We start from the raw sequence: 15,386 nt of genomic DNA on the forward strand, positions 1-15,386 counted from the left end.
AAAATGTAACTTCCAGACCTAGAATCTCTGTCCTTAAGTTACTTCTAGTGATTGGGGAGACAGGTCGTAAATACACAAAGCTGTTAAACAAAAACACAAGTGTACCAGATTATCTGATTATGTAACTAGTTGTGTCAGAAGAAGAGATGTGAGCTAGAGTGACTAAAGAAGTTTCTGTGGGAGAGCTGGGATTAGACCCAGATTTAGAATGGCAGAGAACAAAAGGAGAGAGAACTTTAGAGAGAAAAATAAGAGTGAGAGTTGGGAATTGGGAACAAGTATGGTATGTTTAGGGGTGTCCAAGAGCAAGTAGCTAGTCAGAGAGTGTTGGACAATAACAGGAAATTATGGGAGTATCTTTCAAAGTTCCTTCTGTCAGGGCCTTCTTTTAATAGTTAAGATAAATAAAAATTATATTTTTATGATAAATGGAGTTAAATATCTAAAAGTTCTCATGCTAAAAATTCTACAAGTTCTTTCTTTGTTGAAGGTAATTGCTAGTTACCAATATGTGGTGAGTAATGCCAAAAAAAGGATATTTGGCTTACCAAAAGCCTCCTACTACTCAGCTATTGAACCCAAGGCACTAGGTTCATAAAGTCTGTTAATTATTGTTTAGACTGGCTTTCGTTGTTTGATCTTGCCTTTTCCTGAGTACATATGTCAAACAACATGAAAGTTGTACACTCTAAATATGTATAGCTTATTACAGTCAATTATACCTAAATAAAGTTGTAAAAATATAAATCTGTACCTAGATATGTCATAGTCAAACTTAAGAACACCAAATTCAAAAAGATCATAAAAGCAACCAAAGAACAAAATTACCCACACAGAGTGGGAGCTAGAATGATAGCCGACTTCTTAGTAGCAGCAGTTTAATAATATCTTCAAAATGCTGAGAAAAAATAGAATTTAATGCCTGGAGAAACTGGCTTTAAAGAAGGTGAAATACATTCTCAGGCAAACAGAACAGATTTCATTAACAACAGACCCTTATTAGAAAAATTCTTGAGTGTACTTCTGGTAGGAAGAAAATGATTCCAGAAGTAAGATCTGAGCTGTAAGAAGTGATAAAGAAAGAAATTGGCAAAGTGTGGATAAATCTAAATGAACATTGACTATACAAACTAAATTAACAATGTTGAATTTATGGGGGTTAAAAAAATATCAAAGTAGAATTAAAATATATTACAGTAATAGCAAAGGAGGGGAGGGATGATAGGATTAAAAACTGTATTTTTTAAGATAAATGTATTGGGGTAACTTTCGTTAATAATATTACATTATTTTCAGGTATACAATTCTCTAATACATCATCTGTATAATATATTGTGTGTTCACCACTCAAAGTCTAGTCTCCTTCTATCACCATATATTTGACGCCCTTTACACTCTTCATCTTCCTCCAATTCCCCCTTTCCCTCTGGTAACCACCATACTATATTCTCTGTGTCTATGTGTTTGTTTGTTTTTTAAAAACAACAAATTTTGGAAATGTTATTTTTTAAGAACAGACTTAAGATATAGGGACATAAAAAGGTTAAAAAAGATGCATAAACAAATAGCAAAAGAAACTGATAAGGCTATATTATTATAATACAAATAGACATTAGGACAAAAAAAAAAACATTCCTAGGGAAAAAGAGGATCATTACATATTCACAAGAATTGTATTTACTAGGAAAATGTAGTAATTCTAAACTTGTATGCAGTTAATAACATGGCTTTGAAACACATAAAGCAAAAATTTGTAGCACTATTATGTAAAGAGAATGGACAAATCCATCAAAATAATGGGCATCATTAAAACATTTTAAAATAACTGTTAGATCAGAAAGACAAATCAATAAGCACGTATATGATATGAACAATATAATTATCATCATTGATTTAATGAATATTTATATGCATCAACACTTGGAGAATTCCCATTTTTTCAAGAACAAACAAAACACTTAAAAAAACTGATTAGTCAACAAATTTTAAAAACTGGGCTTTTTTATACCATATTTTCTGATTTTAAAACAAGTTAGAAATCAGTTTTGGAAATATAACCAAAAAACTCATGTATTTGGAAACTGAAAATTACATTTCTCAATAATTTATGAATAAAAAAATACTATCAGAAAATACTTAGAACTGAATGATAACAAAAATTCCCTCAGAACTTTTAGATAGATCTAAAGTGGTACTTGAAGGAAGATTTATAGCCTTAAATGCTTATTTAAGAAAGAAGAAAGACAAAAAATAAACTAGGCATTTTTCTTAAGAAGTTAGAAAAAGAATGACAGAATAAATCTAAAGAAATTAAAAGGGAGGAAATAATACAATAAGAGCCTGAAAATAATATAATTGAAAAAAAAGTAACAAATTTGTCAAGTCAAAAGTTATTTCTTTAAAAGGATTAATAAAATGACAAATCATTTACAAGATTTATTAATGAAAGAAGGCACATATACATGTTAAAAATAAAAAGAGGAGGCATACTTAAAATGCATTAGGCATTAAACAAAAAGTAATAGAATAATACCAACAACCTTATGCCAATACATCTGAAAACTTAGGTGAAATGAGCAAATTTTTAGAAAAATTTAACTTGTTCAAGAAGAAATAAAAATCAAATGTCTAACATTAAACAAATAAAATTAGTCAAAAGTTTTTACGTAAAGAAAATACCGAGTCCAGATAATTTTTTAGTTTTGCCAAATATTTAAAGAAATATTTAAAATATAATTCTAAGCTTAATGCAGATTCTTTCGTAGAAAAGAAAAAGAATTAATTTATTAAAAAAGACCACTAAACCGAAGACACCATGAGAAAAAACCTAAACAAAATATCAGTAAGTGAATACAGCAGTATATAAAAAAAGATAATTGCTGAGCAAACCAAGATGAATGCCTGGACAAAATACACACACACACACACACACACACACACACACACACACACACACACACACACCCCACCCCCAACCCCACCCACCCAGATCTCCTGAAACATTATTTACTGAAGGAAATTCATGGAATCATGAGCTGTATCCCCCAATGTCCATCACTTCCTGGGGTAACTGAAAGGGATCTAGCAAGCACTAGACAATGGGAGAAGAAGGGGCTTTTAAGATGCATGACTAGGAAAATACCAGCCTTTCCTTTTGTATGATCAAGGGCCTGAGTTCAAGCCTTTCTGTCTATTATAGCAGAACCTTAGCCTCTTTCCCTATTTTTACATCTTAGCAATTATTAGGAGAATGAATATCAGCCTATCTCTCATGTTCCCTGAAATCAGAGTTCTGGGGCCAATATTTACGGTTAAAGCTATACGATGTGGCACGTTACCAGAATTGACTATCTTATGGTTTCCATGGAGGCCAGGCTGCAGGGAATCAATCTTAAACTAAGTCGACTCTTAATTTCATTAAACGGCGTGACAAAATTGGATTTATTCTGAAAATGCAAGGTTGATTCTACATTTCAAAATTTGTTCATTCCCCCACATATTTGAATTACTGTAATCATCTCACTGACTGTTTCTGCCACAGGGCTAGGTCAGACTGTCCTAATCTCAGTGATCACAATTGAAATGAAACCATTATTTGTGTAATTGCTGTTATCTGTTACCCCAAACAGAATATTTTCTCTATCAGGGCAAGAATTTTATCCATATCACTAATTGTATTACTCTCAGTAGTTAGCAGTGCACCTAGTACACGATATGTGTGATCACTAATAATTTGCTGTATGAATGAATAAATGGGTGGGCAGTTGAACTAAATAACTTGGAGTCATCTTAGATCTAATACCCTATCCTTATGGAAGGACATTTATTTCTTCCAGTGATGATTTTTTCTGAGCATTAATTCTGCTAAGATTAGTGACCTGTAGTGATAGTTTGAGTTGAATATGGGAGAGAGACTTTACAAAAACCATCTGGGATAATATTTATGTGTCCTATCAACAGATGGAAATACACAGCCCTATGTTCTTCTGGGAATGTAGAGGAGGCCCTGACCCTTGGTGAGAGCTAAAGACTGCACTCCCTCAAGTTCTCAAGAGTGCCTGGCTGTTGTGTCAGTCTTTCTTCCCATCCTCATTCATTTTTCCTTCCTCTCTCCCTACTATCTCATGTTAGAGGACTTCCCTCAGTGTGTGCTGGAAATTTCTGATCAAGAGGTGTTAGAATGGTACACCGCCAAAGACTTCATCGTTGGGAAACCACTCACCATCCTTGGGAGAACTTTCTTCATTTATGATTGTGATCCATTTACTCGACAGTATTACAAAGAAAAGTTTGGAATCTCCGATTTACCACGTGTTGATGTGAGCAAGAAGGAACCACCTCCTATAAAACAGGTGATGGAATACTAGTTCTGAGTGTAGTGAGGGAATTGATTTAATATAAAGTTAAAAAAAAAAAAAGAAAAGAAAACTCATGTGAATACCCAGTTAGAAAATGGACAGAGCAAATGAAATAATGCAGTTCACAAAAGGAGAAATACAAATGGCTAATGAACATGTGAAAAGACCCTTAACTTAATTGATAGAGAAATAAAAATGAAAATAATGAGGTTTTAGATCTATTTGATTTAAAAAGACTCATAATATTTGATGTTTGCCCTGGTGTGAAGATATAGACTTTTTCATATATTGTTAATGAGAGAGCCAATAAGAAAAACCTTTCTGACGGGCAGTTTGTCATCATTATAATTTTTTCAGAATAAAATATATTTCTTGCCCCAGAAAATCTGGTTTGGGGATTATAAAAAGATATATGTAAGGATGTGTATTATACCATTATTTATATAAAGTATAAGGAGATAGAATAAATTTTAGAATATCTGTATAATTAAAAGACTATAAGACTGGTTTAAAAAAAAAGAGAAAGTAAGGCTATGCATATTAACATGGAAAAGTGTCCATAACATTTTAAAGTGAATGTGTATACATGATATGATGCTATTTTTGTAAATTACTATGTACAATATCTGTTTATATATAGTGAGAAAAGACCTGGAGGGATATCTACCCGTACTATTAGCAGTGGTTAGTTTAACATGTGGGAATGGGGAGGTGGAAGGAAAGTAGAAAATGACAAGGGACCTTTGTTTTTATACTCTGTGTGGTTTTAAATTCTCTTTTTATACCGTCTTGTATTACTTTTATAATTTTTTTTCATTTTGATTTTAAAAAGTACATCTTTTAACCTTTCAGACACCTAGGGCATTTCATTGTTTCTTGCCTATTTATCAACTCTTTTTACTTAAACACTGGTTGACAGCAAAGCAAAAACTGATTAATTGAAGATGTTGGAAGATGGCTTTCTTTCATTGCAATACAGCATTCCTTAGAATCACATTGAACCACAAAATTCAGTTCTGAGCACCACAAAAGTTCACTCTGGTCTGACAGTAAGTTCATGGTGCTTTTAATGCACCAAAATAGTAAACTGATAAACTTGAGCCTTCAGAGTGGCTCAGCCACATATTTAGAGTTTCAACTGAGAATTGCATGTTTTAAAAATTATACATAATACAACAAATTCAAGAAGTATCTGAAGTATTAAGGCAGTGCAGTACCATAGACTGGGTCAGGAGCAACTCATACAACCTCTCTTCTGTTGCCCATGTTTAAAGTAGGGTGTTCATACCTGTGGCTCATCTATGTTGCTACCGGATGTGTAAAACAATGTCACTGGGCTCTTTTTTTTCAAAAGGGAGCCTAGAATAGGAGGATAGAACGATTGAGTTGATCCAGCCCAGCTCCCTGCCTTCTCCCTTTTGCTACCTGTGCTACTTATACTTAGCCTCCATTATACTGAATTTTGTGTGATTCTGCAGGTGCAGCACCCTGCTTTACTCACCTGGACTTTTGCTGATGCTCTTCCATCATTTCTTCACACGGCTTTCTTACTCTTCAAAACTCAGTGTAGGCTAAGAAGGCTCTTCTGAAGCTCCAAGCAGGGCTAGCTACCTCTTCTGTGTTCCTAGGGTACTCTATGCCTCCCTCTTCTAGCACTTATCTATTATGTAAAGTATCTGTTTATGAATCTTTTCTACTAGACTGTAAATTCCTTGAAGACAGGGACTATGTCTTACATCTTTGTGCTTCTAGCACCTAACACAGTACCTAGCAAATAGGAAGTATATATATGTAATATGTCTCTTGAACTAGGCTGAAGAAGATTGCCTATGAAGTATGTATTTGTTCCCCAAAAAGGCAAGTGATATCTTAGGCAAGCCTTTTTTAAAACTGATATTTCATAAAAACAATTCTAAAGAAGAAATGGGAGTTTGGTATGCTATGAGTTCCCGGGGGCCATAACACTTCTGGAAGCCAGCATGGGTGATAATAATACAGCCACATGCTGCAGGATGACCCTTTGGTTGACGATGGACTGTATATACAATGGTGATCCCACAGATTACAATAGAGCTGAAAAAGTCCTATCACCTGGTGACATCATAGCTGTCATAATGACATTGTACAACATATTGCTCACATGTTTGTGGTGATGCTGGTATAAACAAACTGCACTGCCAGTTGTATAAAAGTATAGGACATACAATTATGTACAGTACCTAATACTTGATAATGATAGTAAACAACTATGTTACTGGTTTACATATTCCCTATATTATACTTTTTGTTGTTATTTTAGAGTTCAACCTATTTTTAAAAAGTTTATTGTAAAACAGTGTTATGCTTGCAGCAGCATCATACATTTTGTGTTTACCCTACCTCTTGACTGCATCATTTTCTCGTGCTTGATTTAATCTCATGTTATTCTGTTCATCATGGCCCCTAAAAATACAAAATCCACTGCTAATATTGCCAGTAAGAGGCCATGTCAAGTGATTGACCTGGAAGTGAAATTTAAAATGATTAAGGACTACAAAGGTGGAAAATTAGTGATAGTTACTGCTCAGTAGTCAGGCATGGCTCATTTCACCGTAGCTATACTCTTGAAGAACAAGAACAAAGGCAACAAGACTAACAAAAATTTGAGAAGGGCCTATATCAGACGTGGAGAAACTGCTAATGATCTGGATAGAAGGCCAGACACAAGTGTATTCCTCTCAGCACCATGAAGATCACAGTCAAAGCAAAAAGTTTGTTCAGGACATTGAAAGAAAAAGAAGATCCTGACTATGATGTGAATTTACTGCCAGCTCTGGGTGATTTAAATGATTCAAGAATTGTTATTCATTATATAATGTGAAAGTGAGTGGTGAGTCTGCAAGAGCTGATGTGAAGGCAATTGAAGAATTTTAGGATACTCTAGATAAGATGATTTTGGAGAAAAATTACTTGCCAGAGCCAATATTCAATATGGGTGAAAACTTCATAGTCGAGAAACGGATGCCTGAAGGGACTTTCATCTATAAGGAGGCCAAGTCCATGCCAGATTTCAAGGCTTTTAAGGTCAGGATAACATAGTTTTGCTTAGGGGCAGTGTTGCAGGCTACACGAAAACTCTTTGTGATCTGGCACAGTGAGAACCCCAAGGCCTTCAAGCATATTAATATGCACACACTGCCAGTGTACTACAGGAGCAATAAGAAGTCATGGATGACCTAGCTCGTCTTCCAAGATGCCCTCCAGGATTGCTGTTCAGCAAAATGGAAAAGTACTGTTTGGAGAATAACATGCACGTCAAGATATTCCTTATTGTTTATAGTGCTCCTGGACCTCCTCTTTTATTGGTAATCTTCATCCCAATATCAGAGTGATATTTCTCCCTCCAGATAACACCTCTTTGATGCAACCAGTGGATCAGGAGTGATAGCAGCTTTTAAGGCTTACTGCCTGAAAAGGCCCATTGACCAAGCCATTGCTGCAACTGAGGAAGACATTGAAAAGGCATTGATGCAATTCTGAAAGGATTACAACATCTATGATTTTATCAAGAACCTTGCTTGAGTTTGGGTTGATGTCACCATGGGCTGTATGAATGGCATCTGTAAGAAGACACTCGAGATTCATCCATGATCTCAAAGGATTTACCAAGGATAAGGAGGTTGTAAAAATCAACAAGGCTGTGGTTGAGATGGCAAACAATTTTAACCTGGATGTGGATGAGGATGGCATTGAGGAGCACCTGGAAGTGGTTCCTGAGAAACTGACTAATGAGGAGTTGTTGGAACTGGAACTGGAATGCATAGCTAAAGGAGATGCAAGAGAAAAGGAACCTGCAGAAGAAGAAAAAGAAGAACTCTCAAGAGAATTCAGTGAAAGGTTTAGCAGAAGCTTTTGCAGACCACAGGTTACTTAAAAAGTTTGAAAACAGGGACCTCAACATTGAAAGGTTTTCATTAATACAGATGAATGTTCATGGTGCTTTATCTGCTTATAAGCATATTTTTTATGAAAAAAAGAAACAAACCAAGCAAACCACCATAGACATACTTCTGAAAAGATCGACACCTCCTTAAGAAGAGCAGGTTCTTCAGGAGATATTCCAGAAGAGGGCATTGTTATCATAAGAGATGACAGCTCTGTGTATGTTACTGTCCCTGAAGACCTTTTAGTGGGACAAACTGTGAAGGTAGAAGACAGTGATATTGATGATTCTGACCCTGAACAGGCCTAAGCTAAAGTATGTTTTTGTGTCTTAGTTTTTAACAAAAAATTTTAAAAGTTAAAAAAAAATTTTAATAGAAAAAGCTTATAAAATAAGGATAAAAAGAAAATATTTTTGTACAGCTGTACAATGTGTGTTTAAGCTAAATGTTATGACAAAAGAGTTGAAAAAGTTTTTTAAATTCAAAAGTTTATTAAGTAAAAAAGTTACAGTAAGTTGAGGTTAATTTATTATTGAAGAAAGAACAATATTTTCTTATACATTTAGTGTAGCCTAAGGGTACAGTGTTTATAAAGTCTATAGTAGTATACAAAAATGTCCTATACCTTTACTTTCACTCACCACTTACTCACTGATTCACTCAGAGTAACTTCCAGTCCTGTAAACTCCACTCTTAGTAAATGCTGTGTACAGGTTTACTGTTTTTTATCTTTTCCAGCAGTCCCCAAGCTTTTTGGCACCAGGGACTGGTGCTCCTATGAAAACCTAATGCCTGATGATCTGAGGTGGAGCTGAGGTGGTGATGTTAGCACTGGGGAGCTGTTGCAAATACAGATGAAGCTTCTCTCGCTGGCCCACCCCTTACCTCCTTCTGTGCAGCCCTGTTCCTAACAGGTCACAGACCAGTACTAGTCTGCAGCCAGGGGTTGGGGACCCCTGTTTTACACCATATTTTTTATGGTACCTTTTCTATGTTTAAATACATAAATACCATTGTGTTATAAGTGCCACCGTATTTAGTACAGTAACATAGTATACAGGTTTGTATCTAGGAGCAATGTGCTATACCATATAGCACATTGCCTAGGTATGTAGTAGGCTGTACCATCTAGATTTGTGTGAGAGCATTCTGTGATGTTCTCACAATCATAAAATCACCTGACAAGGTATTTCTCAGAATGTATGCCTGTCATTAAGCGATGCATGACTATACCTCTTACTATCAGTTTTTTTTCCCGATATAACTCCTTACCAATGAATATGATCACTGATTAAGAATTATAATAAAACCTTTCCCCTACCCCCACATTTTTTGTCAGCATCCAATGGAGTATACAGGAAAAAAATACCATGGGAACAGATATAGATTTTGATTAAGCGAACTAATCCACCACTTTAGTTTATGGATGAGATAGCAGTCCAACAGACTTGCCCAAGGTCACATTGCAGGGTGCAAGGGTGATTCTATTAAATGTCAAACATTCTTATAAGAAGGAGATTTACCTAATCAGGAGGTAGCATGGGACAGACTGTAACAGAGTGATGCACTTTTCTTAATGAATGGGCTTTGATCCATCTTTTGAGCTGATAAAAGCTTTTAGCTCCTAGAATACTTCTCCCCATTCTAATTACGATAATCTTTTTTTTTCTCCTAACCTGTCTTCCAAAGAAAGAAACGGAAGGAAAGGTTTGGATAGAGAGCAAAGAGAGAACTGAAGAACCACTGTAGATTTTTGTGTTTGTTTTGCCCTATCTCAGCCACTCTGCATAATAAAATTAACTTCCCTCCATAGGTATGGCACATTAATTGTAGTGTTGGTCAATTTATTTTCAGTAAGTTCTCTATAATAAGTAATTCTATTACAACTAAATTCTCTTTGCTTATCCATAAAAGTCTTTGCTGGAAATGAGTAGAAGATCTCCACGTACCAAACAGCAAATACCTTTTAACTCTCCTCAGTCATTATATTTCACTCATTTAAACCCTGAACAATGTGGTTGGAAAGCAGGGATGGGAAGCTGCAGCAGGGTCTAGAGGGATAAAGCTGGAGCCAAACCGATGGTCAGGGACAGAAGTAGATATGAAGTAGATATACTCAGTTTGAGAATCATGACACTCATAGGTCAAGCTAATCTGCTAGGTCAGGAATAAGGAAACATGGATCCAATGGCCAAATGTGTACCATCTCTGGCTGACTCTCTGTGGAGACATGCTGGCAGGAAAGAAGAAACCAGGACCAGGACTGCTAATTTGCTATAGAGCTGACCCCTAACAGCAGTATGTGAGGGACTGTGGGACTCTTGGGCTCTATGTGTACTCATTTTGTTAAGAAAGCCTGAGCAGAGCTTTGGTGGCTGGGTCATATGATCAGGAGTATCTAGTAGGAATGATGATGTTTATAAGCAGAGGAGTGGCTCAGCTAGTTTGGAATAGGACCTTGGCAGTAGTTTGGAGCACAAGAGCCTTGGTGCCAGGACCCCAGGCATCAGGGCTGATGTTTAGGGAAGGTCTTCATTCCAAGCAGGGCTAATAAGGTGCCATTCAGGAAAAGCAGGTAGAAGCCTGTTGAAACACAAAAAGAATTTGAGAGGAAGGCACTCTGAAGCTTACATCTACCTCCCTATTTCATAATTCCTCAGCCTCCACCCTCATCTCCCAACCAGGCTGCTGTCATTTTTGTGTTGATGCAGATGCAAAACAAGTTTAGATTCCACCACCGTGCATTTTTGCCTAGCCTCCAGACTAATGCAAAGCTTACTAGTATTTAGTATCTAAACCAAGGTCCCCCTAATCCATGGCAACTTCTATATCCATTGAGTAATGGTTTTGCACTTGGAGCAAATTAGGTCGTGGTCAATCCACTGTGTCAACTAGTCGCCTTCCAACCATGATGATAACATTAACTACAGCCCCAGGAAATGGGTGAAGAGTCAGTGTTCCAAGAACTATACCTAGAATGAACATGGCAGAGTCACGGGTTTTTGAAGGAGTACCCTGTTACAGATGGACCAGGGAATCATAGACACAAATTTGTTTAAGTGCCTGAATACAATATATATAAAGATTTGGGACAGTATCTACAAGTGAAAAACATGAGTTTGCTGAGAAAGCATAGCAAAGAGTTAGAAAAAGAACTCTGCTGCAGTCTGCTTAGCATTTTGAGAGAAAGAAAAACAGCCTCCGAACTACTTATGTTTTGAGACAAATCTTAACACCCTAGAGTGATGCTTTCAGCTCTTCATGAAACCTGAATGAGAAATATAAGCTCATCCTATATTTTCACACTAACTCACCAAATAACCTTTGCATCTGAAATTTGTTTGATTTTGCTCCTTCACTAGGAAAGGAGAGCCCTGTGTGGAGAGGGGGTCTGAATTCTCAGTAAAGTATGGTGGCCATTCCTCTTCTGTGAGGCAAAAATCAAGAAATAAAAGTGTTAGAAATATGGAGGCAGATAGGAAAAAAGTAGCAAGAACCAAGTCATGACCCATCCCCACTTCCTGCCAACTCCAATACACACCACATACATACATATTTTGGGTAAACTGAGAAAACAGTTTCCAGATATGTCAGACTGAGGGCTACACCCTAGGACAAAGAAATCACAGACAAAAAAAGAAACACGGGCTTCACCATGCTGGGATGACCACAGGAGCCAGGATTGAGACTGGGAATAGGGCCAAGTCGTTTTGGCAGTAAAGGGTCAGTGGACATCAGCAATAGTTTCAATCTAGACCTGAGGGTTACTTTGTAGCATTATCAATCACTTCTATGAAGAGTGATCATGATATAAAATCTATAAAGAGGAACAGAATATACGGTGACTGTATTTGTATATACAGAAATTGCTTTTGAATAAATGTTTTGTAGATATTTTTAAAGAAACAGTTACTTTTAAAGTAATTTTTAACACGAAAAACATCTGCTTTATTTCTTGCTTCCTGTATTTCTTTAGGAATTACCTCCCTATAATGGTTATGGACTAGTTGAAGACTCTGCTCAGAATTGCTTTGCTCTTGTTCCAAAAGCTCCGAAAAAAGATGTTATGAAAATGCTAATGAATGATAACAAGGTGCTTCGTTATTTGGCTGCACTGGTGAGGATAATTTTTATATACTATGATTCTGTTGTCTCAGTACCATGCACAGTTGACTGCTTTGTCTATAATTATGTGTTTACTTAACACCTGTTAGATCTAGTACCCAGCCTTCAGGCAGGTTGGACTGGATTAAGCTTGGTGCCCCTGAACCCTGAACTAGCTCAAGACCTATCTCCCTCAAAAATCTTCCTTAGATCATTAATCTCTCCTCTCTATCCCTCAAATTTTGACAGACCTTTTTGCCTTTTTCAAGCAGTTATGAAAGCACAATATATTCTAATTATTTGTGTGCCTTTGCAGTGTAAAGTGATTGACTTGGAGATAGGGACCATGTCTTACTAATTTACCTGTGCTATCTAGCTCAATATATTTTATATTTATTAAGTATAATAAGTGGAATTATACCAACTGAGTGAGTATTGTCTTCAAGAGGTCATATGGCTAGGGATTGAGAGCATAGGTTTGGAAACAGATATAAATTCAAATCCTGAATATTCCACTCACAGCCTGAATTACCTGAGACAAATTACTAATGGTGTTCAAAGGATAATGTCTTTAAAAATGGAAAAAATGTAGAAATAGGAAGATTATTTAGAAATATTGACATAAATAGCAGAAATTAAGTAAGTTACTTATGGGAATGAGAATTGGGAGCGGAGAGGGGTGTGTCAGGTGATTTTTTAAACTTCAGGCAGATCTCAGAGATATCACAGGCTCAGTGCCAGACCACTGCAATAAAGCAAGTATCATAATAAAGCAAGTGGAGGGTCTTCCCTTCAATTTGTAAAAACACAACATTTGTGAAGTGCAATAAAGTGAAGTGTAGTACAACAAGGTTTGCCTATATATAGTACATGTATTTTGAAAATAAAACTTAAATGAAAACACAGTTGACTAATATCTATTTTTAAATGTTGACCAAAGCTTTGAATAAAAAAGGAGTTCTAGCAAACTCTAGGCCAACTAGAACACTTTATACCATAAGAATTCTGATTGATGAATATTTTGCAGTATTACTAAGTTCTTTGAGTTACCATTAAAATTCAAGAGGCTTGTTGAATTATGATGTAGTAACTAATCTCCTTGAGAGCAAAGACCATGTCTTTCTAGACTTTGTAGGTGCTCAACAACTATTGGTTGAATGGGTAAAATGAATTTATGTACACACACTATTCATGAGTTTAGGTAGTATAATATTAAACCTATTTTATGTTTCAAAACATAAGAATCAAAGAGGCTAATTGGCTTGTCCCAGGACTCAGTGCTACTTAGATGGAGGCACAGCTAGAACTCAACCTTCTGACTTTCAACTCAGCATTCCTTTTTTTTTTTAATTAAGTTTATTGGGGTAACAGTTGGTTAATACAATCATATAATTTTCAGGTGTACATTATAATTTGACATCTGTATATTCTATTGTGTGTTCACCACCAAAGTCCAATTTCCTTCAGCTACCATATATTTGATCCCCTTTACCCACTTCACCCTTCCCCTACCCCCTATATTTGACCCTCTTTACTCCATCTATCTCCCCCCTCTTCTACCACCCCCTACCCCTGGTAATCACTAGTCCATTTGTCCATGTCCCTGAGTATCTGTTTGTCTTGTTCATCTGTTGCTTTTAGGTTTATATCCCACATATAAATGATATCATGTGATTTTCAACTTTTTCTGTCTGGTTTATTTCACTTAGCATGATTATCTTGAGTTCCATCCATATTGTCGCAAATGGCAGTATTTCATCTCTTCTTATGGCTGAGTAATATTCCATTGTATATATGTGCCACAGCTTCTTTAGCAAATCATCTATCGTAGATAGATGCTTCCATGTCCTGGCCACTGTGAATAATGCTGGTATGAACATCAGTGTGCAAATATCTTTATAGATATGAGTTTTCAAGTCTTTGGGGTAAATACCCAGTAGTGGGATTGCGGATCATATGGTAGCTCAATTCTTAGTTTTTTGAGGAACCTCCATACTGTTTTCCATAGTGGTTGTACCAATTTGTAGTACCATGTGCAGTGTATGAGGGTTCCTATTTCTCCAGATCCTCTCCAACATTTGTTATTGCTTGTCCTGTTGATTATAGCAATTCTAACAGGTGAGAGATGGTATCTCATTATGGTTTTGATTTGCATTTCCCTAACAGCTAGCGATGTTGAGCATCTTTTCATATATTTGTTGGCCATTTGTATGTCCTCTGGGGAGAAGTGTCCATTCAGGTCCTCTGCCCATTTTTTGATTGGATCATTTGCTTTTTTGTTGTTATTGAGTCGTATGAATTCTTTGTGTATTTTAGATATTAGGCCCTTATCGGAGATGTTGCTTGCAAATATATCTTCCCATTCGGATGGTTGTCTCTTTACCTTGTTGACGGTATGTTTTGCTAAGCAGAAGCTTTTTAGTTTTATGTGGTCTCATTCATTTATTTTTGCTTTTATTTCCCTTGCTTTTGAGGTCAAATTCATAAAATCCTCTTTAAGTCCAAGGTCCTTGAGCTTAGTTCCTATGTTTTCTTTTATGCATTTTATTGTTTCAGGTCTTATATTCAGGTCCTTAATCCATTTTGAGTTAATTTTGGTGTGTGGTGATAGACAACAGTCTAGTTTCATTCTTTTGCAGATGGCTTTCCAGTTTTCCCAGCAGCATTTATGGAAGAGGCTTTCCATTCTCCACTGTATGTTTCTGGCTTTTTTGTCAAAAATTATTTGCACATATAAATATGGATTTACTTCTGGACTCTCGATTCTGTTCCAGTGGTCCGTGTGTCTGTTTTGCTGCCAATACCATGCCATTTTGATTACTGTCGCTTTGTAGTATAATTTGAAGTCGGGCAGAGTGGTGCCTCCAGCCTCATTCTTTTTTCTCAGGATGGCTTTGACAGTTCAGGGCCTTTTGTGTTTCCATACAAATCTGATGATTTTTTGTTCCATTTCTTTAAAAAATGCCGATGAGATTTTGATGGGGATTGCATTAAATCTGTA

General features: G+C 36.2%; 1 protein-coding gene across 5 annotated transcripts in view; it reads left to right on the forward strand.

Moving 5' to 3' along the window:
- The window catches only part of EFHC1 (EF-hand domain containing 1), a 57,261-nt gene that overhangs the window by 20,084 nt on the left and 21,791 nt on the right, over window positions 1-15,386 (forward strand). For all 5 annotated transcript variants that reach the window (XM_011379072.2, XM_023522653.1, XM_023522654.1 and 2 more), the window contains exons 6-7: window positions 4,132-4,352; window positions 12,258-12,398. In XM_011379072.2, the coding sequence (XP_011377374.1) occupies window positions 4,132-4,352; window positions 12,258-12,398 (362 nt within the window). The remainder of the gene's footprint in view (window positions 1-4,131; window positions 4,353-12,257; window positions 12,399-15,386) is intronic.

Source organism: Pteropus vampyrus, unplaced genomic scaffold, assembly GCF_000151845.1.
Source record: "Pteropus vampyrus isolate Shadow unplaced genomic scaffold, Pvam_2.0 Scaffold353, whole genome shotgun sequence".
Taxonomy (NCBI): Eukaryota; Metazoa; Chordata; class Mammalia; order Chiroptera; family Pteropodidae; genus Pteropus; species Pteropus vampyrus.